The sequence below is a fragment of the Physeter macrocephalus genome, chromosome 17 (genome assembly GCF_002837175.3).
Source record: "Physeter macrocephalus isolate SW-GA chromosome 17, ASM283717v5, whole genome shotgun sequence".
NCBI lineage: Eukaryota > Metazoa > Chordata > Mammalia > Artiodactyla > Physeteridae > Physeter > Physeter macrocephalus.
In genome coordinates this window covers 37,568,597-37,594,318 of record NC_041230.1, presented here as the reverse complement: position 1 = coordinate 37,594,318, position 25,722 = coordinate 37,568,597, and the positions used below count along the sequence as shown (strand labels likewise).

Below are 25,722 nucleotides of genomic sequence, written 5' to 3'. Positions count from 1 at the left end.
TCCAGGCTACGTAGGAAAGGCATTTTGCTTTTTTATTTTCTGTAAAACTCTGTAAATAAAATACAAAACCAAGGGACGCGGCAGGGCAGAGGCAGGATGGCCAGGCCCGGGACACCGATCTATGGCAAGTGTGCTGAGCTGGGAGGCACTTGACCGCGGCACTGACTCTACCCACCCCAAGGACAAAAGGAGAATATATTAGATTTTCATTGATAGGAATCTGTGAGGGAGGAGTGTCTGGAGCCAGCCCTCACCCTCCCTGCCAGTGCCTGGTAAGCCCTGAAAGTGGGGGGAAGGGGCACTGGGGGCCGGTGGGTGGGGAGTTTAAAATGCCGTGCTGGCCATGCTGCCGGGCCCGAAGATGCGGGGCAGGGCATCCAGTGACTCCTCCAGCCGTCGATGGGCAGACTGTCCCTCTTCTCCTGTAATGGATAAAGATGGGGTCAGGAGAGGCCCTAGCCCCGCCCTGGCCCTCCCACCCCTGACCCCATCTCACCCCTATTCCCAGCAGCCAAAATGTCATAGATCTCAACTTGACCCATATCTCCCATTCCCCAGTCTCACCGCATTGCTGCAGGCTCTGCCGAGCTGCTTCCCTCACGGCTTCTGTGTCCGTTTGACACAGGTATACCAGGGGCTCAATGCCTTCAGGAGCCTACCGGGGGAGAGAGCATTGAGGTGGGCCCAGTGGAGCAGGTGAGAAAGGCTCAGGACCCAGGGCTTGGGGAGCTGGGAGGGGAGAGAAAGGGGTCACCTTGATGCAGCCCAGGGCCAAGCAGCCAGCCACTCTCGTCTGCACATCCTCATCCTCGAGCTGGTCCAGGAAGCAGAGTAGGGCCTGGTTAAGGGTGGGAGGGCAGACTTAGCCAGACACTGGGAGCTTGGGACCCCAGCCTTTGCCCTCAGGGAGCCCTGCCCGACTCTTACCCTTTCCCGGAAGGCAGGGCCCAGTGACAGGCTCCGGAGCTGAGTGCTGACAGCAGCCATGACCCTGTTGTTGCCATGGACAAGCAGGGAGCTGAGGGCCCGGAGCCCATCCCTTCGAAGCCGCCCCTCAGGTGCCAACCTCAGGGCTTTCAGCACAACAGCCTGGTCATCTGAGTTCAGATTCCGTACCAGTAACACTGAAAAAAGGAAGCCGGGCCGGGGGGGTGTCAGTTGGAACAAGCTGGCAGGGCAAAGAGCCTCCCGGGGTGGGTTCTTTTGTACCTTCATGTCCTGAATTCACACCTTCAGACCCACCCATAGCATCAGGCCACTTTGTGACCAGGGCTACTGCCTCACCCTCCTCGGCAGTCTCGGTCACATAGGCCTCCATGGAGGAGCTGTCCAAGGCTTCGACGTAACTCCAGAACTGGAAGACGGTGAGCTGCTCTCCAGGGCCTGACTGGGGCCTCCGGGGCAGCTTCTGCCCCAGGGCATCCTCCAGGAACTTGACACACACTGTGGAAGGCAGTGCCGCAGGTCTCAGGGTGAGGATGGACCTGGGTCCTTAGAGGGAAGAGTGCTCCCACCCCACGCGCAGGTCCAGGGACCCAGCACAAAAGGGTCCAATCTGGGCCCTTTTGTGCTGAGGCGTGAGCCTTCGATGTTTCTTCCCAGTGCTCATCTCAGCATGTCTCTGTGGGCTGACCTGGCTTTCCCTGAGGTCCCATCACTGGGGATTTGAGAAAGGAGAGCAGAGGGGGCAGGTAGGCAGCCCACTCACCAGCCTCGGCTAAGCCTGGCTGGCGCAGGGAGAGACGGGCGCCGTACTGATTGCAGAAGGTGAGGAGCACCCGCTCCACAGGGCAGATGAAGGGGCTGAGTCCCTCTGTACATTGGTCCCAGAAGGTCAGGAAGCCGGGCCGGGAGGCCGAGAACTGCACCACTGTGAGGAGGTGCAAGAAACTGTCAGCAACAGAACGGGCCGGTGGGGAGACAGACGCGTAGGTGGGATAGGGCAAGGGAGGAACTTTGGGGCAGACACGAGGCAGAGCCCACACAGCTTTTACCTTCCTGGGCAGAGGTGGCAGGGATTTCCCATCGCCTGCTAAGCTCACATACTGCTTCGAGCACTCGGGCCTCCCGCAGTAGCCGCTCCAGGGCCCATGCCTCCTGGCAGCGCAGGGGCCCAAATGTGCCCAGTTTCTGGAGAACAGGGGTGGCCAAGTAGCTCAGACCTCAAGACAGAGCTTAGAGAGGGTGGAGACCAGGGACTACAAGTCCCTGCATGCATCGGGAGAGACTTGGGGGAGCCAGAGTGTGGGAGGTGTTCCATTCAGCAAGAGCCAGGCCCTGGGACATTGGGGAGTGGAACTCAGAGGAGGTGTGGAGGGCCAGGATTGAAGTGTAGGGCTCCCTGGGGGAAGGGGCTATAAGGGAAGGGTGGGGGAATACCACTAGCCTCACCAGCAGGAGGCGGCTGCAGTGGTACAGGTGCTGGACCAAGGCAGTGTCCAGAGCTGGACACTCCGTGCTGAGGGGTCGGGCACTAGGTGAGTCGAGGCTGTCCTCAGCCCCAGGCTCCGGGCTGTTTGGGGGCCTGAGAGAAAAATGGGGTCAACCGCCCCAGGAGCACACATCATCATCTGGTCACCAGAGTATTTTTATTAAGTTCCCCCCATCCCAGAACAGAAGAACACATTATGCACAAACAACAGACAATGGGTAAGTTCATGGAGGACTTCCAGAAGGAGGAAAGGGCTGGGACCAGCAGGTGGTAGCAGGGGTCTCCAGAGCCTGTCTGCCCAGGGCTACCTCCAGCTAGGACTGCTGGGACCTCTGGGGCCACTAGGGCCGGGAATGGGCGGGAGTAGGGTGCAGGCGGGATGGTCTACGCAATGTGGACTGCAAGGGGTTGTGGCCTCAGGGGCGCAGGGCACGGGGCCGTAACCTAGGCAGCAGTGGAGGGAGGAGGGGCTGGGCATGACCTTCAATTGGGAATCGGCAAAGGCCACTCTGGGACAAAGAGCCAAGGGGCCAGGGTCTCTGGGAAAGCTGGGGTCCAGAAAGAGGGGGTTGATGCTGGGGGGCACAGGATGCATGGGGAGGAACAGTAAAGGCTCGTTCATAGGGTAGGTTCAAGGTGAGGCCAAGGAAGAGAGGAGGAACTGGAGGCTCAGGAGCTGGTGGGGACTGATGGAGGAGGCAGACACTGCAGGGATGAGGAGGAAGGTGACCAGAAGCACTGGGGATACAGATGGGATTGAAAACATGAGCGACAAGGACACACGAGGAGTACATGTGAGGGGTGAACACAGATGTACCCGCCAGCAAGTCCATCCCCTCCCACCCACCTCCCTCGAGCCCACTACCCATCTTACTGCTCTCTTTACGTGCTCCCCCAGGCCTCACCTCACCTGTTCCCCTTTCTCGCCTTTCTCCTTCACTTGCTACTCACCTCCCCTCTTCCCCGGCTCCTAGCCCCTCTCACCTGTCCCCAGAACTGTCATTGTCTTCATCTTCATTGAGGAAGCTGAAGCTCTCCAGGGCATGCTCCACGGTGATGCTAAGACTGGAGGCCCGGCTGCGAGTCAGGCCTTGTCTCTGCTGGGGTTGTGAAGGGTGTCAGAGCTGTTGCCCCTGCCTGGCTGCCCTCCCTGCGCTGCCACAAACCAGCCCAGCCCTCCTCACCATAAGCAGACTTTCCAGCCGGGTCACCTCCTGCTCCAGGCCCTGCAGCTCAGGAAACTGGCCACGATAGTCATCCAGGGCAGCCATTAGGGCCCCCAGTGCCTCTTCCAGTTTCCTGTCCCCAGCACCTCCAGCTGCCCCTGGAACTGGGGCCTGGGCAGCCTTGGCCACTCTAGGGTCTGAATGCTGGGGCACAGGGGCTAGGGGTGAGGGAGGGGGACTTGGGCTCTGACGGATGGCTTCTGGGAGTTTTGGGGAAGGGCTTGTGAGGGGTTCCCAACTGGAACAGGTAGGAGTTGGGTGGGAGGTGCTGAGGGCTATGGGGTCTGCCTGAGTGCAGGAAGTGGAGGCTGGGTAGCTACAGGACAGGGGATCGATGCCTGGGAGGGGAGGGTCTGTGTTTGCAGAGGGGTTGGAGAGCGTGGCAAGGTCTAGGAAAGTGGAAGGGCTTACAGTTATAAGGGTGGGACTTGTGACAGAATGGGTAGGACTCCTGGTGATCTGGACTGGGTCTTTAGCATTGGGTGTAGCGGTGTGAGTTGAAATCCTGGCTGTGTGAGTAGGGTTTGCAGTAGTGTGGGTGCTGCTTGTGGTGGTGTGGGTAGAGCTTGCAGTAGTGTGGGTGGGGCTTATTATGGTATGGGCAGGGCTTATTATGGTATGGGTAGGGCTTGTAGCAGTGTGGGTGGGGCTTATGGTGGTATGGGTAGGGCTTGCAGTAGTGTGGGTGGGGCTAGTGGTAGTGTGGGTGGGGCCTGTGGTAGTCTGGGCTGGGTCTGTGGTACTGGGGGTAGCGCCTGCAGTAGAGACGGTAGAGATCATGTGCTTGTTGGAGGGGCCTGTGACGGTGTGTGTCAGGTTTGTGACAGTGTGGCTGAGGCCTGTGGTGGTCTGGACTGGGTCTGTAGTATTGGGGGCAGGAGTTGCAGGAGTGAGGGTAGAAAGCATTGGCTTGTGGGTGGGACTTGTGGTGGTCTGGACTGGCCCTGTGGTACTGGGGGTAGGGCCTGTAATAGTGACGGTAGAGACCATAGTCTTGTGGGTAGAACCTGTGGTAGTTTGAGTAAGGCTTGCAGTACTATGGGTAGGGCTTACAGCATTAGAGGTGGAGCTTGTAGTGATGTGGGTGGGGTCTGGCAATTCAGGAGAGCTAGAATTTATGGTCTTGCTAACTGAGTCTAGGTGTGCAGAGCGGGCAGGGTCTGTAGATGTGTGGGCGGGGCCTGTTGTACTGAGAGTGGGGCTTGTGGCAGAATGGCCAGGGTCCAGGGCAGAAGGGACAGGACTAGGGTGCTCCCCATGTGTGGGATCTGGATGTGCAGGTGGGCTGGGTCCCCGGACTAGACTTTCTAGGCCTGCAGCCTCCACTGAAGCCTCAGCCAGGGCAGCATCCACACTGGCCTCACTGATATGGCTCAGAGTCCGGCTGTAGGGGGCATGCCCATTGGCCAGGGCTGGGGCCATGGCCCCCTCCTCATCCACGGTCCCAGAAGTGGAGGTCTCAGCCCTACGGAAGGCAACCTGGATGGGCAGAGGCTCAGGCTGCTGCACCAGGGGCCTGGGGGCTGAGGAGTGGCGTGCAGTGCCTGAGAGCTGTGGGCTAGAGGAGTCATCGGAAGATTCGGATGACAGGGACCACGCTGTCCCATTCTCCAGCTCCTCCTGCCGCCTCAGCATATTCTAGGAGAGAGAAAAGGACATCTCAGGACCACCCCCAGCAAACCCCTGGATGGGGGGCTGAGCCTGGGATGTGACTCACATAGAAGGCCTGTTCCCGAAGTGAGGGCGTGTCTGGTGGGCTCTGGCTGTAGGTGGAGAAGCGCTTGGTGACTGTGGAGGCCTTGTTGACAGTAGAAGCGGCTGAGGGCTGGTCATCCTTGTCGAAGGGACTGGAGAGGGAAGAAGCTGTTAGCAGGCGCTAACATCAAGCCCCAGCCCCGTCTCCAAGCCCCTCAGCCCCACCAACCTCCACGTGACTTCCAGGCTGAGCTTGATGGTGCCAAGGTCATTAATGTCCACAGCTACAACCTGGGGCAGGGCGGCGAACAGATCCTTGGTCTCACAGGAGACGCTGCCTACAACCACATGGTTGGCCAGGCCCTTCAGTTCTGTCACCTGTAGCCAAGAATGCATGGTGGGGTCACAAGGGTGTAGGGGTCATGAGATTGTGGGAGATCAGAAGTCTGAATTTGCACAGAGGTTATGTGACAGTCACAGGGTCATTGGGCCATGAGGAAGTTACAGGGAATGGAGTTCTCAGGGTAATGGGGCCATGGAGGCTCGAAGCAGCCTGGGAGCACGGGGACCACAGAGGTCTAAATTTGTAGTCATCAAGGTCGTGGGAGTCATAGCCTCATGAGAGTTCAGGGGTCATATATTCACAAGGTCAGGAGGTCACAAGGAAATCACAGGGTCATGAAGGTCAAGGGGTCACACATTCACAGGGCCATGGAACCAGACTGGGGTCACAGGGGTAAGGGTCTCAGGGTCATGAGGATCATAAGGGGTTCACAGGGTCACAGAGTCACAGGATCTTGGTGTCCTATGGTTCTGGGCAGAGACATCACCTTGATGGACAGGAACTCCGTGAGCAGAGGAAGAAAGACGGTTTCCTCACTGTCCCACACCTGCTTTCCACTACCCTCTATGCGGCCCCGTAGTTTCCAGCGCTGACGCCCATATTTCATGCAGATCTAGGGGAAGAGGCAGGATGAAGCAGCCCTTGGTGTTGCGACCCTGCCATCCCAGCCCTTCCCTGCCCATCCTCCTACCTCATACTGATCGCCCACACATAGCCTGGCGAAGCCGGCCAGCCCTGGGAGTGGGGGAGAAGGAGATGAGCTGGGTCCAGGCGTCTCAGGCACACACCTCCCTCTCCCCGCCACCAGTCGGCCTCACCACTTGGTACCTTTCATCCGGAGATGGAACTCGCCCAGCTGTGCTTCCAGCTCGCTCTCCAGCAGGCACATGCTCTGAGAGGGATGGGCAGGGACAGGAGGAGGTCAAGAACCAGTCCCCTCTCACCAGCTCTGCCACACTCTGTGCCTCTGCCTCACAGGCACACATCCCTCACCTCTGTGTACTCCCGATGCCCCCGAGTAGCCTCGGCCAGGCTGTCCCGGGCCTCACGGCTCCCTGGGGAGCCGGTGCTGTAGGCACGGACCATGTTGTAGGCGCCATCCCGGAGACGCCGCTGGACACAGTATGCCTCATACAGCTCGTCGATCTGGGCAGATGAGTGGGGTGGCAGAGGGGGGATTGAGACTCACTACTGGGGTTGCTCACCCAGGGCCTAGCATCATCCCATCTCCCTGTGATACCCAATCCCCCACCCCACGCTGCAAGCACACACGCATGCTGCACAAGTACCTTGCTGGCATGGAACTCCAGCCGTCGTAGGAAGCGTTCAATGGACTTGACTTGCTGGGGGAGAGGTGCGTTAGGAGAAGCCTGAGGCCCAGGGCCCTTTACCTCCCCCTGAGCCAACCTCTTCCAACACCATTCTCTATACACTCACCTTGTCCAAGTCATACAGGAAGCCCTGCGGGGAGAGATGAGGGGAGCATTAGGAGGTAGGGGAAGTACTCCAGCAGGGGCAGTTGCTCACCCAGACCTACCTAGCTCCTTTTCATCACAGCCTTCCTCCCTCTCACACCACAGTCCACAGCCATTCCAGTCAAAGCAGGGACTGACCTACCTTCCCACGTGCCTGGTCTTCGCTGGTGTCATAGATTTGGTCCCCAAGGCCCCTCTAGTACTCTTCCCCCCACCTCTTCCATGGGATCCCTCCCCTGGCCCACTGCCTTTTCTACAACCCCTAGGAAGAGAGCTCTGTGCCTCCTCACGCATGGTTCCCTCTACCAGGGAACTCCTGTTCATGCTTCAAGACCCAGCAGAAATGTTTCTTCCTCTGGGAAGCCCTGACCTGTTCCCCAGGAAGAACCATGGCTCTCCCTCAGTACCACTACAACATAATCTTCTGCTGTCCATGTCTGTGGGGTTTGACCCAACCCACTGGAAGCTCCCATGGACAGGCACTGGGTCCCAGGCAGAAAGTACATGCAGCCTGGGAAAGCTGAGGAGAGAAACCTCCCCAGCCTTTCCTGATACCCCCTTTTCTAGTCACACCTGGACAAAGTCACCCCAGAAAACAGCTCTGATGTCACCCAGGGCTGGTGCTGCCCAGCCCCCCACACCACAAGAGCAAAGGGCATATTAATCCTGGGCATACAGGATGCCAACCCTTCACTTACCAGGCGGGAATTCCTCTTGGACTCCCTTATCTGTCTTTGGAGTTTCTCCTGCTCCTGCTGGTGCACTTCCAAATAGGCCCTGGGGAAAGGGGTGACAACAGGAGTTATCCTACCTCTCCAGCTTCTACCTGCCCAGGGAACAGGCAGTGAGGAGAGGGTGTGAGGCTGGGGAAGGTTCCTACTAGCAGAAAGGGAATGAGGACTTAGGGAGGGATCATGGGACAAGGCATTGGGAGGGCACTGCTTACGTCAGGCCTCGCTTGAGCGCCGTGTACACCAGGTCCAGCCGCTCAGGCTGCGGGACCTTGGGGGCCGGGTGCGCCACTGAAAACATCTTGGACACTCGGGAGAGCGCTGGGGGCTTCCGTGGGGGCCCCGGGGGACTGAAGGCTGGGAAGCTCCTGAAGAGGAGACTGCACTCAGGAAGGGGCAAGAAGTCATCCCCCATACCCTCACTTGCACACTCCAACCCGGTCAGACTCTCTTGACCCCATTAGCCCCCCTCTGCTGCGTACCTGGGCCCCCGCTCCTGGCTGCCGAGGACGCCTGCGAAGGACTGGCTCCTATTGACCCGGGCGCTGAGCAGGCGGCGCTGCGGCCGCACCGACAGGGACATCATGGAATGAGTCCGCGCAGGGCTCCCTGGGGGTGGCGAGGGCGGGTGTCCAGCGCCAATCAGGCCCTTGAAGCCCCCTCCCCGCGGCCCAGACTCTGTATCTCAGTCCTGCCGGCCACGGCCTGAGGCTAGAGTCCGAACCCCAGCGGGCCTGGTGCTTATTGACAGGGTGGCCGCGGGTGACTCGGTGTCGGACTCAGCGTGGCCTCGGCTACGCCCCCACTTCCTGCAGAGGTGCAGGCTCCGCCTGCCGCGCGGGGCAGGAAAGGGGGTCGCACTGGGACCCTCCCCGGGCTGGGAAGGGGCAGGAAAGGGGAGGGGCGCGCGAAGAATGTGCGGAAGCGCCTGTTTACCCAGGGGTGGGGCGGGGTCCCCAGCCCTGTCCTGACCTCCTCCCCCCAAGTGGGCCAGGAGCTCCCACGCCCACACCCCAAGAGGCCGTAGGAGGTCACGGGGCGGGGCGGGGTGCGTGCTTTGAGCCCAGCGGAGCTGCCTGGCAGGCCCGGCCTGTGCAGGTTGGGCTCCCCACACCGGCCCGCCCCGCGGAAGCTGCTCCCCTCCAGCCCCCACCCGCTCCGAGGCGCCCAGACGCCAGAGCCCTCCCGGTGCCCAGAGCCGGGGGATTCCCAGGGTGGGGGGCAGTGCCGAGAAGTGCCCCGCCCCCTCCACTTTCCTGAGACTCCAACCGGGAAACTGAGTCACAGACAGCAGCCTTCACCCGTGACCTTAGCAGGAAGAGATCCTCCGCAGACCCCCACACCGCTCCGGCGAAACACGCGCCCCAGGCCCCCAGAACGCGGCCCGCAGCCCCCTGGGACCAGCCCCGGAGCCTCCGCAGTCCCGGACCAGGTCCTACCTCTCTTCTTGGAGTTCATGGTAGGTCCGGGACAGCCCTCCAAGCCCCGCGCTTGACCCCCGTGTCCCCGCTGGCCCAGGGCCACTCGGTGCCGGCCGGGCTGGGCTCCGCGCTCGCTCCCAGCAACTCTGGCTCCTGCTTCAGCTCCTCCCGGCGCCGCCCCCCGCCCAGTTCCTGCCGCCTGACTCAGCCCGCCGGGATGGGGCGGGACCGGCCGGACCACGGGGGCACCGGGCCCTTGGCCCCCCTCCCAGCCTCTGGGAGGGGTGACTGGAAGTTCCCCTCAGGCAGGGCACTTACGGGGGGTCTTCTCGGCTGGGTCGGAGTGTGGGTAAAGGGAGTCGAGGGCGGCGGTGAATATGGAGGGATAAACAGAGTGAGGACACCGGGTGGGGCTGAATTGGGTGCAGTTAGCACAGGGGGCTCATAGAGTGGCTGTTGAGGGGTGCTGAGAGAGAGCTGGACACAGAGGGCTAAGAGTTGGGGTTCTGAGTGTGTGAAGGCTAGAGAGCAGGGGCTGAGAGAGTGGAAGGAAGGGCTGGGGGTGCTGAGTGGAGGGACTGTGCCAAAGGACGGCAGAGAAGCACTGAGCATGAGGGGGTTTGGAGGCTGAGAGGAGCTAAAAGTGGGGGACTGGATCAACCCCATATTATGTGTTGCCGCCGAGAGAAGGAAGAGAAGCAGTTGGGTGCAGAGAGTCCCATAGCACCATGCACCACCCCCATCCCTCCATCCTCAGAGGGGATGCTCAGTCTGGACACCCCCTCTACCCCCAGGCCACAGGGTAGAGGATCCGGTCCCATTGCCCAGTCAGGGCCTTCTCTCTGGCAGAAGCTGCATCCTAGGGCACAGGCCCCATCCTTCTGGCCCCCACCTCACATGGGCTGAATCCCCTTGGTGTCGGCCCTTTCCTGCCCCCAGTATCGCTTCATTGATTATCCCTATCCAACTCTAGCCTGGATAAAGGCCACCATACTCAGGGTCCATTGAGCGTCTCATCCTCTCAGATGGGCTGGGTGCTCCCCCACCCCCTAAACACTCTTGCTCCTTGATGCTCAATTCTGCTGCACTGGGCTTACTTTTTCCCCAAGAGGCTGGGGTGGGCCCAGGGGTCTGCATTTCCAACCAGCCCACCACCCCCCTACAGATTCAGATGCAAGATGTCCAAGGATCCTAGTTTGAGAAATGCTATCTCCCCCTCCCTCCTTGAAGACTGGATGCTGTGCACCCTATGCTGGCAGCTATGCATTCCCATGGATTGCCCACCCAACACTGGCCTCTCTGCTCCCTGCAGCCACCCTCCATGGGAACACCCCAGTCTCATCACCTGGCTCTGGAATGCCCCTTTCCTAATTCAGAACCACATCTCCATCACCCCCACCTCACCTGCCTTCTACCTGTGACCTCTTGAGCCCTCAGCTCATTTATTCAACTATTTACTAAGTGACAACCCTACGCAAGTCTCTGGAGATAACAGCCGGAATTGCACAGACATCGCCCTGCACAGAGCTCACAATCCACCTCTGCTTCCTTTCTTTCTGCCAGTTCCCTCCTACCTTCTCTTCCCTACCTTCCTTGCACACCCTTCTCCCCAGCCTGGATCTGCAGCCACCACTCCAGTTTGCTCGCCTGCTACCAATATCCCCAGCACCCTGGGCTTCTCTCTTACCTGGCAGAAACCAACCCTGGGCAACCCAACCCCCTGCCTTCTCTGCACCTGTGCACAGGCTGGCGGGAGCTGCCAGAGGTCTTGGCACAGCAGCTGGGCTGGAAAAGAGCAAATCTCAACCTCAGCCAGGCTTTTGTTTCCCATGCGGGAAATCCTCATGTGTGACCTTAGCCATCTCTCTCCCTTCCCATGGAAGATGAGTGTTTCAAACTTTCTCCACAAGCCTCAAACAAGCTCAAGTCACTCCCACATAAAAGATGAAAACAACCTTGGAAACTATCCAAATGCCCATCAGTAGATAATGGAATGCTATACAACAAAAAGAATGAACAATATACAACCACATGCAATGATATTGATGAATCTTACAGACATAATGTTGAGTGAAAAAAGCAAGACCACAAGAGAGGATATATGTTTGAGTTCCTTGATATAAAGTTCAAAAACAGTTAAACTTAATCTATGGTGACAGAAGTCAGAATAGTAGTGACTATTAATAGTAGTGACAGTACCCCCGGGGAGTAGTGACTGGAAGGGAGCACAACGGGGCTGACAGGGTGCTGACTATGTTCTGTTTCCTAATCTGGGTTCTATTTCCTGATCCTATATGGGTGTGTTCCTTTGTGAAAATGTCCTGTGAGCTGTACAGTTAGGACATGTACCCTTTCTGTGTGAATATTACATTTCAGTATAAAGTTAACTTTAAATAAATAACTACAAAAAGAAATGACCCCTCTGTGGAGGGGTCCCAGTCTCTTTCTAGCTACCCTACCCCTCACCCTATTTGGCTCTTTTAGAGCCAAGTTTCTTGAAGAGGTGTCTACCTCCATTTCCTCTCCAAACCCACCCACTCTTCTTCCTATCCTGGTCCAGCTTCTATACCCAGTACTCCCCTGACTGGTCTGGACAAGGTCACCAGTGACTTCCCCGTTGCTGAATCCAGTGTCCAATGTTTGGTCCTTATCCTGCTTGATCTCAGCAAAGCTTTTCACTGTGTAGTTCTCTTCCTCTTCCTTGAGCCTTTCCTTGTCTTGGATTTCAAGAGGCAACATGCCTCTGGCTTTCCACCTATCGCTCTGGCTGCACATATTATTTTCCCAGAGGATCTGTCTTTCTCCCCATCCCCGAATGGGCCTCATCCTCTCCACTCATGGGCTGGGTACATCACCCACAGCTTAATGCCATCTAAATGCTGCCAGCTTCCATATCTCTTCCTTGCCCAAACTGTTCTTCTGAGCACCAGCCCTGTTTATCCAGCTGCCTGCTTGATACCTCCTGGAAGCTGAGTGACAATGTGGAGTGGGTTATTAGGGATGTGCTAAGTTTGAAGTCTCCAAACTAAAGTCACCACTTTCCTCCTCAAACCTGACTCTCCCCAGTCTTAATCTCTCCACGACAGCCCCACCATCTATTTATCCAGTTGTTCAAGACAGAAACTAGGAATCATCGTGGATCCCTCAGCCTCTGTTACCCCCACATCTACTCAGCCACCCAGTCCGGCCGTCTCTGGAATCTGCCCCCTCACCTCCACCCTCACAGCTAGAACTCAAGGCCAAGCCATCACCAATTCTCACCTAGAACCCTACAGCAGCTTCCTAATGGGTTCCCTGTCTCCGCTAACCCACAATGATCTATTCAATAACAGCATTGCCCCTCTTGAAATTCCAATCACCTGACAATGCTAAAAACTGTCCTTTATCAAGTGCTTTCTATGCCAGGCACTGTGCTTAATTAACAAACATCATCTCATTTAATTCTGGCAACAAACCTACGGGGTGCGTCCTATTAGCCCCACTTCACAGATGAGAAACCTGAGGCTAACTGGCTGTGTGACTTTGGGCGAGGCATTTCTTAACCTTTTGGGGCTGCAGATATCCATCTGTTAAATGAGGATAACAACAATAATAATAACAAGTATTTCACAGGGCTGTTGGGAGGATGAAATGAGATACTTCCTCTACTGGGAGTGTTTGGGGAAGGGAGAATTGTACGTGGAGTACAGAAGTTGGGGTGGACACAGTACCTCACTGTAAACACACAACAAATGTTAACTGATGTTATTAACAATTATTAATCTGCCCAAGATTACACAGCTATTAAGTGGTAGGGCCAGGATTCAAACCCCAGGACTCTAAATCTTTAACTTCCCTCTATTCTAACTCTTTTGAAACATCCATGGGCATTCCTCTACCCCAAGGATAAAGTCCAGAGTCTCTAACATGACCCACAAGACCTTCAGGCTCTGTCCCTTCCCTCATATACCTTCCTCCTCCCCTCACAGTCCTCTGTTCCCCCCATGATCGTTCTGTTCCAGATACTGTGAATTCTCTCCATGCCTGTAAGGCTATTCAGCATTTAAGCAGCAGCTCTCATTGATCCTATATCCTCTTCCCACTACTCTCAGCCTGACCAGCTCCCTCTCTTTTTTCAAGTCTTACCCTACTACTTCTTCCTCCAAGAAGCCTGCCTTGGATTGGGTCCCCCTTTAAGGTGCCTCATAGCTTCCTCTCTCTGATCCCTGAGGCCACATAACTCAGTGGTCAGTTCCCCTTTAGGGTCTGTCTTCCAACCAGATTGTGAACTCTGGGGGCTGAGGCCTGTCTGCTTTGCTCACTGCTGTACCCTCTGCGCCCTGCACCAAAGCAATGAAGGAAGGCAGGAGCTGATTATGAGTTGGGGGCTGACTGAACTGGGTTGCCCAGATACGGGTAGATCCTGAGCTGCTGGGGGGGTAGATTTCAAGTCTTTATCTACCCCAACTTCTCTACCTCATAGACAATTTCCTTTTCCCTTCCTTACTTTCTGATTGTATCAGCAGGTGGGGTTCTGCCCTCTGAGAATGGGACCGGGTGGGGGTTCCCTGGGATTCTGGAACTGAGTAGGTGGGCTGGATTCAGAGTAGGCTGACTGTCCCATCAATTTTCTTTCTCTGGGCTTCTGCCACAGGGACCAGGATGTATAACTGTTGGTCCCAATGACCATCAGAATATCAATCTAAGTGACAATTCCAGGGGGTGAATAGGCAGAATCTCCCCTGCTGGGGGTGGGGGAAGGGAAAGAGCTGAACCCCTTGAGCTAAGGGAGACGGGCCACCTCAACTGGTGGGGGGACTGGCTGATAAGAGCCAGGGGATTATCTGGACTTATGGCAGCCCTGAAGTCTGTTCTGGACATGGGAAAGAACTCAGGTCTCAAGGGTGATGGGGCCTGCAGCATAGCCAGCTCGGGACAGCTAGGAATGGAACTCTGCCCGCTTGCGTGGCCCCAGATCCCGCGGCCTCTAATACCCTCTACACGCCAAAACTGGTGCACTTGTGTGGGTCAGGAGGTCCCGCCACCTGTGCTGCCCAGCTCAGTGGTATGCCAGGCCAGCCGCTTTCCCGGGAGTCTCTGGTCCAGCCCCGCCCCACCGCAGGGCCGCCCAGGACTGAGGTAAACAGACGCTAAAAATAACCCGGGCAAGGGGCGGCTTCAAGGAAGAATGGGGTCCCTCCTGAGCCTGCCCCTGTCTCCATGGCAACTGCCCCAAACCCGGCTGCTGACATCATGCCGCAGCTGCGGGAGCAGGGAGGGAGGGGGGCGCGGTGTGGCCTGGGACCCCCCACCCCGGAACCGGGCGGAGGCGGCCGGGTGGCCTCACTTCCTGCCGGCCCCCTCCCTGGTCAGCTGGTCACATTCCCGGACGGCGGCGCACTGGAAGCCTTGTGGCCTCCCCCAGGCCGGGCCTGGCAGAGGCGCTAGTCCGAGCTGCAGCGAGGGGCCCGCAGTGACTCAGCCGCGTCTTCCCCGCCAGCTTTAACACCCGGGGAGGACCCAGCCCAGCGCCCTGTGTGCTCCCCTCATCCCCACCCATTTCCAGGTACCCCTCTGCAGCTGCTGCCCCACAGGACCCAGGACAGAGAGGTTTTTTTTTGTTGGGTTGTTTTTGTTTGTTTATTGTTTTTGACAGGGAGGTTTTGTACCTCACTCTCCAATTCTCGTCTCTCTCCCGGCCCACCCATCCCCGCCGCTACCCTCCATGCCGGGGAAGCAGATAGTGCAGTGGCAAGAATTCAGATCTGGGTCTAACTCCCACCACTCTCCAAACCAGCTGTGTGACCTTCAGAATATTACTTAACCTCTCTGGGCCAGTTTCTGCATTTGCCAGATCGTTTGGTAACCCTCCTCAGAAGGCTGTGCCGGCACTGAGCGATGCAGGCCCAGGGCAAGCCCCACAGATGGCCCACCGTTATTGTTACACTGGACTGCACACAGTAGGTGCTCGGCCAGCCAGCCTGGACATATATTAGAAGCAACCCAGAACTGGCTGAGATGGGTCAGTCTTGGAGGCCGGACTCCGGCCTAACGGGGAGAGGAGAACAGAGGGTGCTGAAGCCAGGCTTACCCAGACCCCTAGCCCTGGTGAGCAACCCCTTCCCCAAACCGGTTCTGCAGGCTGCCCAGGCCTGGCTGCTTGCAGAGTTCCCACACCAGCCTCTCATTTCCAGGTAAAGGGTCTGTTCCCCCACGGCGCCGGGGCTATCCTCTACGGCCTGGGCCGCGCCAGATTTGGGCGAAGAGCCCAGCCCAAGGCCGGATCGGCCACCTCGGCTTGGGGCCCAAAGCGGCTTACGCCAGCCGGTGGGGCCAGAGAGATTAGCTCATCTCAGAGGCGGGCCTGCACCCCTCGTCGCCCTCTCCCCATTCCCAGCTCAGTCTCTCCTGCAGCGAGGGCAGTGGGGCTCCCGGTGAGCGTCCGTGCCAGGGCCCAGGCTGGCGCCAAGGGCCCACCCTCAGGCCTGGCCCATCCCAGAGCCCCGGGGCACAGGCCGCCTGGGCCTTGCCGTGGGAGGGAAGGAGGCAGCGCCGGGTGCGGCAGGCCCAGAGGCGGCGGCTTTTGTGGGCGTCCTCCGCGCCTGAGAGGAGGGGAGGAACGACACGGTGAGGCCTGGGTCCCGGGGATGGGGCGATAAGGGACAGGGCCTCAGCCGGGGCAGCAGATCCGGGACTCCCCAGGCGGGGGAGGCACCAGAACCGCCGCGCCCGACCCCCGCCCTGCCCGCGGCCCCCGGAAACGGCGGGGACACTCACATGGCTGCGCTGGGCTGCGCGGACTTCGCGCTCTCCGTGCACTGGTCGCTGCCCGGCTAGGTCGCGCCGCAGCTGCCGCGGTCGCCGCCGCTGCTGCCCGCCCCTCCCTCTGCTCCGCCGCCTGCAGCCCAGACGCCCCGCTCCTCCCCTGGCCAGCTGGGCCCCACCCCCTGCGCTCCCGCGCCTCCCGCACCCCTGGAGGCGCCCACGGCTCGCTCCGCCCTCTCGGCTAACGGGGCAGGCCGGTGGCTGGCGGCGTCCACCAGCTTGACAGGGCGGGGCGAGGCGGGACGGGACGGGGCGGGCGCGGGGAACCCTGGACGACACGCGGGCGGTGGGAGTTCTCAGCGCTCGGGATCTGGATACATATGCAGGAATAAGGCGACTTTCGGAGAACCATTAGCAAAGGCAGGAAGGAACCATTCCTTCCCATGCAGACCCCAAAACCGGGTGCACCGGAGAGCCTCGCCTGCCTGCTCCCTCCTTGAATTCCGTGGGCTCTAGAGACCTTTCAGGCCCCCATATGTGAAACAGGTCCTGGAGCGGCCACTGCTGGGTTGAGTTGGTTGGAGGAAAGGATCAGGGCCAGTTTCAGAGAGGGGAACAGGAAGGCCTGAAGGCTACTCATCAGACACCTTCTGGGTCTGGACGCTGCCCCTGAGCCCTGCCCGTCCGCCGGCCTCAGTTTCCCTGCTGTGGGGCTGTCCTTCCTGCCACCATCTGGCACCGGTAAGTCTGAGCTGTTAGCCAGGCCACGCAGTCACCACTCACTGGGTACTGGCATATGCGGAGTCTCGGGCCTTGCTCTGGAAGCATGGGTGAGGACCCTGGCAAGGTCTGGGTACATGTTGTCCAAGGGGGCTAGAACCCAGTCCTTTCCAATAAGGGGGCTAGAATACTGGCTCTCCCCTGGAGTGGGTTACAGTGGAGCTGATAGCTGACCTCACACTGGGGTAAAAGGGCCAGCTCCACTCCCCCACTCCTCCCATCAATAAGATAACACCTGTCCTCTCCAACCCCACCCTTCAGGCTTCACTCTGTAGTCTGTCACCTTTAGAGGTAGCAGGGGGCACTGACATTCTCTCCCTCACTAACTCTTACCAGAGATACACCTCACCCTCTCCCAGTTCTCCCCCTCTCCAGCCCCTCCTCTTTGCCTTCCTTTGCAGCACCCCCTTTTCTGTAGTCAGTAGACCTGGGGATTGCTTCCAGAGACTGGGTTCTTCTTTCTATTTCCCCCCACCCTAAAATATCATCCAGTCTCAGGACTTCATCTGTCCACTGCTGAACATCCTAAGCCTTCCCCTGTGCCCAGAGCCCTCTCCTGTTCCAGAGCCCCTGGATGACCCACCAGATCTCATGACCTTCCCCAGAGGGACTCTTCTTCCTTTGTTCTCATCTCTGCAAAGCACCACTGTCCACCTAGGTTTCCACCCGAGTGAGGCTGGGCCTCTCTGGAGCTCTCAAAACTGGCACCAATTGGTCCCTGCCCACCTGGAAAGTCATCTCCTCAGCAAGGCATCCTCTGACCACCTTCTCTGAAGACAGCCTCTCCTTGGTACTCTCTGTCCCCGTGTCCTGTGGACTCATGCCTTCATGTCACCCATCACCACCAGGTAGCATGTGTGCCCGTGTGTGCTCACGCACCTAAGCCTGCCTCACTGTGAGTCTCTAAGCTCTGTGGGGGCAGGGGCCACAGATGTCCTCATCACCACTGTCCCTGGCTCATAGTGGGAATTCAAGAAATATTTATCGAATGAGAGATTGAATGAATGAGTAAATGCATGAACCCTGGACGTCCCCCTCTCTACCCCACCTTAATTCAGCCTCCTAGTCCTGTAGATTCTACCTCCTTAATGTGTTTCAGATTCATTCCCTCCCTGCACCTCACCTCCCACTATTAGAACTCTGTTGTTTATTAGTTCACTCAACAAACACCCACTAACCATTCAGGGCTGGGCAGCATGCTGGCCCCTGGCGTGGCAGTGGCACAGAGTTGTCCCTGTGCCATTGCTTGAGACTCTGAGGCAGTGGTGATTGTGGGGACTCACCAGGGTACTGTCCGAGGAACTCTTTCTTGGCCTGGAATTCTGGAATTCCACTTCCAGAAAATTCCCAATTCTAATAGATAACGCCCTTGCTCGTCACAGTCAATCAGTCTCTCTGTCCAGTGTCTGGCCACATCTCTGCATTGTCACAGCTGGTACCCGGGTCTGGGCCACCATCTTTTCTGGCCTCCCCGCCACCTCCTTTGTACCCTACAGTTGTTGTCCACTCAACAGCTCGAGTGATCTTTTTGGTTTTTTTGGCCACATCTTGTGGCTTGTGGGATCTTAGCTTTCCAACCAGGGATCAAACCTGGGCCCCCTGCAGTGGAATCATGGAGTCCTAACCACTGGACCGCCAGGGAATTCCCTCAAGTAATCTTTTAAATCATAAGTCAGTTCATATTGGTTCTCCAATGCCCTCAGGATAGGTCCAGACTCTGTAGTGAGGCCTCCAAGACCCAGGAGATCTGGCCTTAGATGACCTCACCTCCTCATCTCCCACCTGGCCTGCCAGCCCTTCCTGCTCTGTTTCCACTACACCAGGCTCCCTGCACATCCCTGGACATGGTCCCTACTCTCTGGCCTCTGTCTCTTCTCCCAGCCTCCCTTCTGCCTGGGATGCTCCTCTCCCTTATCCACTTGGAAAACAGCTCAAATGTCACCTCCTCCAAGAAACCTGTGTCCTTTGGCTTCCCACTCACCCCTTCTGAGTACCCATCACTGCCTATTGTCCTTGTCTGTGACCACTCCTGGTTCCCCATCCTTTTTCCATCAGGGCCAGGCATGGATGGGGCTGCAGTGAGCAGACGGGACACCTGAGGCTTCACCTGGCCCTCTCCCCCTGTTCAGGGGCCTTGAGGGAGTGACAGCCTCCAAGGATCATGGGGTGCTAGAGGACTGCCAGGCCTCTCCACAGCAACCAGTGAGCCAGGGGAGGAAGGACACAGCTGACACCCATTTCACAGAGGCGCCACCTGAGGCTCAGGGAAGGCAGGGCCTTTCCATTGTCAGAGGAAGGGGCAGCATCTGAGCTCCAATTCAGCTCACCGAATCCTAATTAGTTTGGGTCTGTCTAAGTCAGGCATCATTCCCTGAGTATATGCTCTGCTGGTGCTGGCTGGGAGCTAGGGCAGAGCACCGAATCATCACCATTTCTACCTTCGAGCAGTTCACATTCTTGAAGGGATGGGCTCTGGCCTGAGGAAAAGAAAAATCCCTCTAATAGATGGCAGAGGGTGGTGAGAACCATAGTGAACTCCAGTTCCTCACATATGGTGCAGCTAGTTCCACTTTTGAAAGTAATGCAGTTCGAGTCCCAAAACGCAGAAAAACAGAAGCTTCCCTCGCCCCACCCCACAGCCCCCATGGCTACAGCTCTCTGGTGTGCAACGTCACCCCCCAGCTTCCTGTGACGGGACAGAATAAAGTCTGCCCCTTACTGCGCCTGTGCTCACATGCCTCAGATAGGATGTACACATTCATTCATTCATTCGCCAGATATTCAGCAAGCTTTCGTGGAGCCTGGTGTGTGCTCGGCCCTGGGGGTTCCAGAAGGGTGGACAGAGGTGAGGCCACCCAGTCCCTGCGCGTGGGGACTCACTGTCAATTAGGGCAGGTCATCCCTGAGTCTCTACACCTCTTATGTCACCAGTGTGAATGTGTGACTGTGACTGTGTCTGTGTGCACATTTATGTGTGTGAGAGAAGGCGTGTGCTGGTTAGGAAGGGCTTTGTAGGAATGGGGCAAGTTGTTGAGGCTCCCTAGGCAGGCAGGGGGTGGGTCTTTAGAGGAGCATCTGGGGCAGAGAGCACAGCAGAGTTCAAGGTACAGGAGGGAGGAGCAGCCTCCTTTGCTGGCGGGGAGCAGAAGTTTAATGTGGTAGGAGAATTGTGTATGTGTTGGGGATGAGGTCCGCCATAAGGGGCTTTGGGGACTGGCTAAGGAGCATGGAGGGTGATGGGGAGCCTGGGCTTTAAGCTGGGGAATTCTGTGGCCATATCTGTGCTTTGCAAAGGTCATTCAGGCAGTGCTTGGAGGGGGGCAGGTAGAGGCAGCTATCATTTCCCTGCCAAGGTCATGGTGGCCTGCGCCAGAGTTGAGGCAGTAGAGATGGAGACGTTCAAGAGATGTTCAGGAGGCAGAATGGACTGCTGGGTGACCGATGGGATGTGAGGTCTAGAGATGCAGGCATCCCAGATCATGCCAGAGTTTGGGGCCTGGGTGATGGGTGTTTTTCAGTGATGTGGGGAGGCCTGGAGGCTCAGGTTAGGGGAAGGTGATATGGTCAATTTGGGCAGGTGGCATCTGAGGGGTCTGGGGACTATCCATCCAGGAGGAGGTGTCCAGAAGGCAGGTGGACACGTGGGTAGAGGAAAGAGGGATCTAGGCTAGAGACAGCTTTTGGAGGCGATGATGGTCAACTGGGTCACCAAGAGATCAAATGCGAGAGGGACCAGGGCACTATGCTCTGCTAGGGCACTTCAGTGCGTGGTGGGGGCAGATGCAGGCTTGAAGGGGGCTAAGTGTGGGTCTGTGGGTGTGCCTGAACCTGCCACCACCTCTGCCCACCTCCAGTTCCAGCCTGGCCCCTACTGCCCAATGTGTGTGTCAAAGGGCAAGGGCCAGGGATGCTGCCCACGTTTAAGTCGTGGCTTTAGCACTCTCACCTTGCGGTTCCTGTAGCCACTTCTCTTTTCTGATGCTTTAACTGCACTCATCCATTCACTCACTAAAACTGCACTTTTAAGAGGTACTCTGTCTCGTTAATAATCAACACAATGCAAACGTAAACAAGAGACTTTTTTTTGGCCTCTGCGATTGGCAGTGATGGACATGATGTGTAAGTGGATGCTTAGTAGAGAATGGGAACTGGTTTGAGTATTTAAGAGTAGTTTTTTCAGTATATATCAGGATGTCAAGTGCAAACCCTCCTTTTCACCCTGAAGTTCCACTTCAAGAAATTTAGGGCTTCCCTGGTGGTGCAGTGGTTAAGAATCTGCCTGCCAGGGCTTCCCTGGTGGCGCAGTGGTGGAGAGTCCGCCTGCCGATGCAGGGGACACGGGTTCGTGCCCCGGTCCGGGAGGACCCCACATGCTGCGGAGCAGCTGGGCCCGTGAGCCATGGCCGCTGAGCCTGCGCGTCTACTGAGCCTGCGCTCTAGAGCCCACGAGCCACAACTACTGAGCCCACATGCCACAACTACTGAAGCCCAAGAGCCTAGAGCCTGTGCTCTGTAACAAGAGAAGCCACAACAATGAGAAGTCTGCGCACTGCAATGAAGAGTAGCCCCTGCTTGCCGCAACTAGAGAAAGCCCACGCAGAGCAACGAAGACCCAACACAGCCAAAAATAAAAACAAATAAATAAATTTATATAAAAAAGATAAATAAATAAATAAAAAGAAAAAAAAAGAAAAAGAAATTTATCCCAGGGACTTTCCTGGTAGCACAGAGGATAAACTCTGTGCTCCCAATGCAGGGGGCCTGGGTTCGGTCCCTGGTCGGGGAACTAGATCCCACATGCATGCCACAGCTGAGGAGCCCATGTGCTGCAACTAAGACCCCGTGCAGCCAAATAAATAAATAAATATTCTTTTAAAAAAGAAAGAAATTTATCCCAAAGGAAGAGGTATCCAGGCAAGAAAAGATCTGTGTCTAAGGACACTGATTGCTGGCTTGTTCAATCAGAGATAAAGGGATGGCACAGTCCTGGTGACCATCAGTGGGAGACAGAGGGTGAAGGAGGTCCGTGTGTGCCCTGAGATAACCCCTGGCCACTGAAAATGGACATGGGGCATGGACTGAGCATCTACTATGTGCCTGGCATCATTCTGGATGCTGGGGACACAGAGGCAGATCAGATAGGCAAGGTCTCTGCTCTCAAGGAGTTCACACTCCAGCCCAAGGAAGCAGACAATAATCAAACTCACATATCCGTAAGATGACTTCAGAGAGAAGGAAAAGCTGTGGAGAAAACAAAGCAGGGTGATGTGATTTGGAGCAATGGGGCTAAGGTGCTACTTTAGTCAGCGTGGTCAGCGTAGGCCTCTTTGAGACAGTAACTTTGGAGCCAAGACCTGAATAGCAAGAAGGAAACAGTCACGAAATGATACAGAGAAAGTACAGTCGACCCTCTGTATCTGCAGGGACTGACTGTATTACGTTATTTGATACAGGGACTTGAGCGTCCACAGATTTTGGTATCCGTGAGGGGGTCCTGGAACCAATCCCCAGCGGGTACCAAGGGACCACTGTATTCCAGGCAGGGGGTACAGCTGGGGCAACAGCTTGGAGGTGGGAATGACCTTGCTGTGTTTGAGTCACGTGGGCTAGGATAGAGGGAAAGAAGGTAAGGTCTGAGAGGTGGCAGAGTCAGGTCAGACAGAGTAGGGAGTGAGGGTTTTATATCTCTGAATAGGGAAAGGAGCTCAACACAATAGACACAGAGGACTGGGGGAAAGCACCAGAACAGCCACCCGTTCTCCTGTAGCAGGAGTCTCCTCGGGTCAAACCTCTATCCATTGCCCTGGAGAGCTGTCAGGAGGCCTGTACCAGCAGTGGCCATCATCTCTGGGCATAATTTCACGTGGCTTTCTTTTCTTCTTTGTATTTACTTATACAAAGAATGGTTTTTAATAAATGTATCATTGTTTTCAAATACATGGCCATTATGTATTCAGGCACTACCAGGCCCGCCCCTGCACCAGGTGGGTTTAAGCTTCTAGTCCGGAGTCACCAGGCTCGACAGGTAGCTTCCCTGGGGACTCTCCTCCAGGTGGGGCTATCTCTGCCATTGTCCTGGGTGATCCAGCCTTGGCCTCCAGGGGGACCTGTGAGCAGGGCCTTGCTGGGGTGGGGTGACTGTGTCTCTCCGGCTGGGCCAGGCGTTCTTCCTTCCTTCCTGAGACTCCCTTCTCCTAAGGAACAAGTGGGAGGGACATCTGTGCCTCTCCCAGATCCTGGGATGAGTTGCTTGCCTGGGACTCTTTCAGGCCAGGCCCCCTGGCAAAGGCTACAGTGTGTGGTGTGTAGTTTATTTCTGAGTTCCTACCGCTACGCGAACTGTTCTGACAGAGATGTGGAGGGTGTCGAGGTGGGGAAAGGCCTAGTCACTGGGCATCTGGCAATACCCTCCACACATGGGATAATGACCTGGAGGCCAACGATCTTCAAACTGACCCCTGCCCCAGCCAAGCCCAAGACATAGTCTTGGTCTTTGGTGCCACCACGTGGGAAGTCTCCACACTGCAAGAACAGGCTTCACAAAATACCTCCAAACTCCAGGAGGTGCCCACTTACCCCAAGCCACATTTTCGTGAATGGATAGTCACTGGACTGTGCAGTGCACAACCTCTTCAGCCCTATGCAGCGGCCCTGCTCACGCTCAGACCTGGTTGCATGTCATGGTCACAGGGAAGGCCACCACCACCATTAAAACCTCCTCCAGACTTGAGCCTTTTTGTAAAAGTTCCCTGACCCTCCACTTCTCAGTCCTCTCCGCCTTTGACCTGATCCACGTGTGTTGAACACGGATGATATTCCCCCTCTTCTGAAACTCCCTCTGGCTTCTGTGACTGCTCCTCTTGGATTTCTAGCTGCTTCTCTGGCTATATCTCTTCATGCCCCTCTGTGGGCTCCTCAGGGTGCTGGGTCCCCTTCCCTCATCCTTGATTCTTTTCTCCAGGCCATCCTGACAGCTTCCAGGGCCTTGTTTCTGTTCCCACAGTGATGCCTTGAGTCTTCACTCCCCATCTCTTGTGCCATTTCCCCACTTAGATGACCCTTGGGCATCCCAAACTCACTGTATAAAGTCGACCCCATCTCTTCTCCTCAGAACTGCTCTCCCTCCCAGGTTCTCAGGTTAGTCTGGGTGGCCTTTCCCCTGACACCTCTTTGGCCATCAAGTTGCCCCATCCTCTCTGCCCCTTGGCCAGGGCACCATCTGCACCTCCTTTCTGGCCTCTTAGTGTTCTTGGTTTCACCCAGCCTGGTCCATTCTCTACAGAGCCGCTTGATGGCTTCTGCATATTGAACCCTGTCCCTTCTCACTTCCCCGCTGGCCCTTCATCTCTGGCCAGTTCCTCCCCATGAGGTCCTAGCTCAGCCAGACTGAACTTCTTTGTTCCGTGAATACATCCTGCTTTCCCTCACCTCTATATCTTTGCACGGGCTGTTCTGTGCATCTTTTTTCTGTTTCCTTCACCTGGTAACTCCTGCCCACCCTTTAGGTCTCAGCTCGGACACCACCTCCTCTGGGATACCTCCCTGGACCCCAGGCTAGGTCAGCAACCTCTTCACTCTCACAATGCCCTGTGCTTCTCACATCACAGCCCTTGTCTGCCTCCCCTCCCTAAAGGGCCACCTGCTCCTCTCCAGGGATCCCACACCAAGACTAGTTCTAGGTCAGGTCACCTGACTCTGTGCCTGATTCTCAGATTCAGAGGTCCTAGATCTCAAAAGTCATCAAGTTGCAGAGAGAGCAAGGCCATGCCTGAGGCCAGTGAACTGGTGGCCAGGCTGGGATGGGAACCAAGACTCTTACCTTCCCTCCCAGGGCTCCCCTGCTCCCCCAGATGCCATTGTGAGTTGAGTAAGGCTCCTTGAGGGCCCGAAGAACTTTGACCAGCAGAGAGTTGGCAGGCCTCTGGCCTGGGGGGAAGGCAGCCATCAGCCCGGGCTCTTGGGAGCCCAGAGACCTGGCGGAGGCTGTCCCAGAAAGCAGACTGGTGACTCCAGGCCAGCACATCTGATGAAAGTGTTTAATGAGACTCCTTTCTCCCACAGAGCTGTGCAGCGGGAGTGTGGCCTAGAAGTCATGCAGGGAGGACTTGGATTCCTGAAGGGGGTGGTGGCAGCTGTTAGGGCCCCTGGGTTAATTATCTCCAGCGTCACACAGAAGAGAATGTGCTGAGGAGAGACCTCCCCCACCTGGCCTCGGCTTGTCAGGGCAAGGATCTCTCCAGGACTCATCCTGCTCCCACCAGGCTGGGGTCTGAACATCAGCTTGGTGTTCCCTCAGGCCTCAGCTCCCCCATCCCACTCTGGCCCCCAAGGGACTCATGGCTCTTCCCTGAGACTTCTTTGTGGGGTCCCACCTCTGGGCCTTCACTCTTGCTGTGCCCTCCGCCTGCTCCGTGGCTGGGCCCAGCTCACTTGCTCAAGGAGCTCAGTAAACACTGGTGAATTGAATTGCTCTGTAAATAAACAGAAAGTGCCAAATAGACTGCCTGGCACTTAGGAGATGCACCTCCCTAAATTTGCTAAGCAAACAAATAACCCAAAATGAGAGAAGTGAAAGGATTCATCCAGTCTTTTCTTGTGCTTCTGTCCCCAAAACTGCTCACCATTCATTTCTTCCAAGGAGCCCTGCTCTCTCTGATCCAGGCCTCTGCCTGAAATTTAGCCTGACCTTCGGTGTGTCTAGACAATCCTACCCTAGGTGTCAAGAAGCCTTCTAGGATTCCCACAGTGGCTCATACCCCTGAACCTTCCTCCTTGTCACTTGGCACAAGTATGATGACTTACTCAATGGTTGTGAGTTCTGTAGGACCAGGGATCACGGTGCCTCACTGACTACTCTATGCCCAGTGCCCAGCACA

At 56.8% G+C, this 25,722-nt stretch overlaps 2 protein-coding genes across 9 annotated transcripts in view; one reads left to right on the top strand and one right to left on the bottom strand.

The window, feature by feature from the left end:
• Positions 1-14: 14 nt before the first annotated feature.
• Positions 15-16,202, bottom strand: RIPOR1 (RHO family interacting cell polarization regulator 1). 8 transcript variants are annotated; one of them, XM_024124803.3, is made up of 22 exons: positions 16,079-16,202; positions 8,384-8,510; positions 8,117-8,269; positions 7,869-7,947; positions 7,133-7,156; positions 6,985-7,038; positions 6,689-6,841; positions 6,524-6,587; positions 6,387-6,430; positions 6,183-6,308; positions 5,582-5,730; positions 5,375-5,504; positions 3,616-5,295; positions 3,416-3,531; positions 2,392-2,524; positions 1,995-2,130; positions 1,709-1,870; positions 1,285-1,443; positions 928-1,124; positions 755-838; positions 565-655; positions 15-422 (listed from the first exon to the last, which is right to left on the bottom strand). In XM_024124803.3, exons 2-22 carry the CDS (start codon positions 8,485-8,487, stop codon positions 325-327), a joined length of 3,936 nt encoding a protein of 1,311 aa, XP_023980571.1. In that variant the 5' UTR covers positions 8,488-8,510; positions 16,079-16,202; the 3' UTR covers positions 15-324. The 8 variants fall into 8 exon arrangements, with proteins under 8 accessions (XP_023980571.1, XP_007125966.1, XP_007125965.1 ...); XM_007125904.4 differs by lacking the exon at positions 16,079-16,202 and adding an exon at positions 9,341-11,215 and having other exon boundaries at positions 3,416-3,528; XM_007125903.4 differs by lacking the exon at positions 16,079-16,202 and adding an exon at positions 9,341-11,213.
• The window catches only part of AGRP (agouti related neuropeptide), a 39,734-nt gene continuing 22,528 nt past the window's right edge, over positions 8,517-25,722 (top strand). The window contains exon 1 of the transcript XR_008615480.1: positions 8,517-9,360. The gene's annotated coding sequence lies outside the window, so the exon portion shown is untranslated. The remainder of the gene's footprint in view (positions 9,361-25,722) is intronic.

Bases quoted from the DNA above. Each gene is read 5' to 3' on its own strand.
- RIPOR1 (XM_007125903.4), bottom strand. The intron at 6,842-6,984 runs GTACTTGTGCAG...TCATCTGCCCAG, and splicing joins TGGAGTTCCATGCCAGCAAG to ATCGACGAGCTGTATGAGGC. The intron at 656-754 runs GTGACCCCTTTC...CTCCCCCGGTAG, and splicing joins TGGCCCTGGGCTGCATCAAG to GCTCCTGAAGGCATTGAGCC.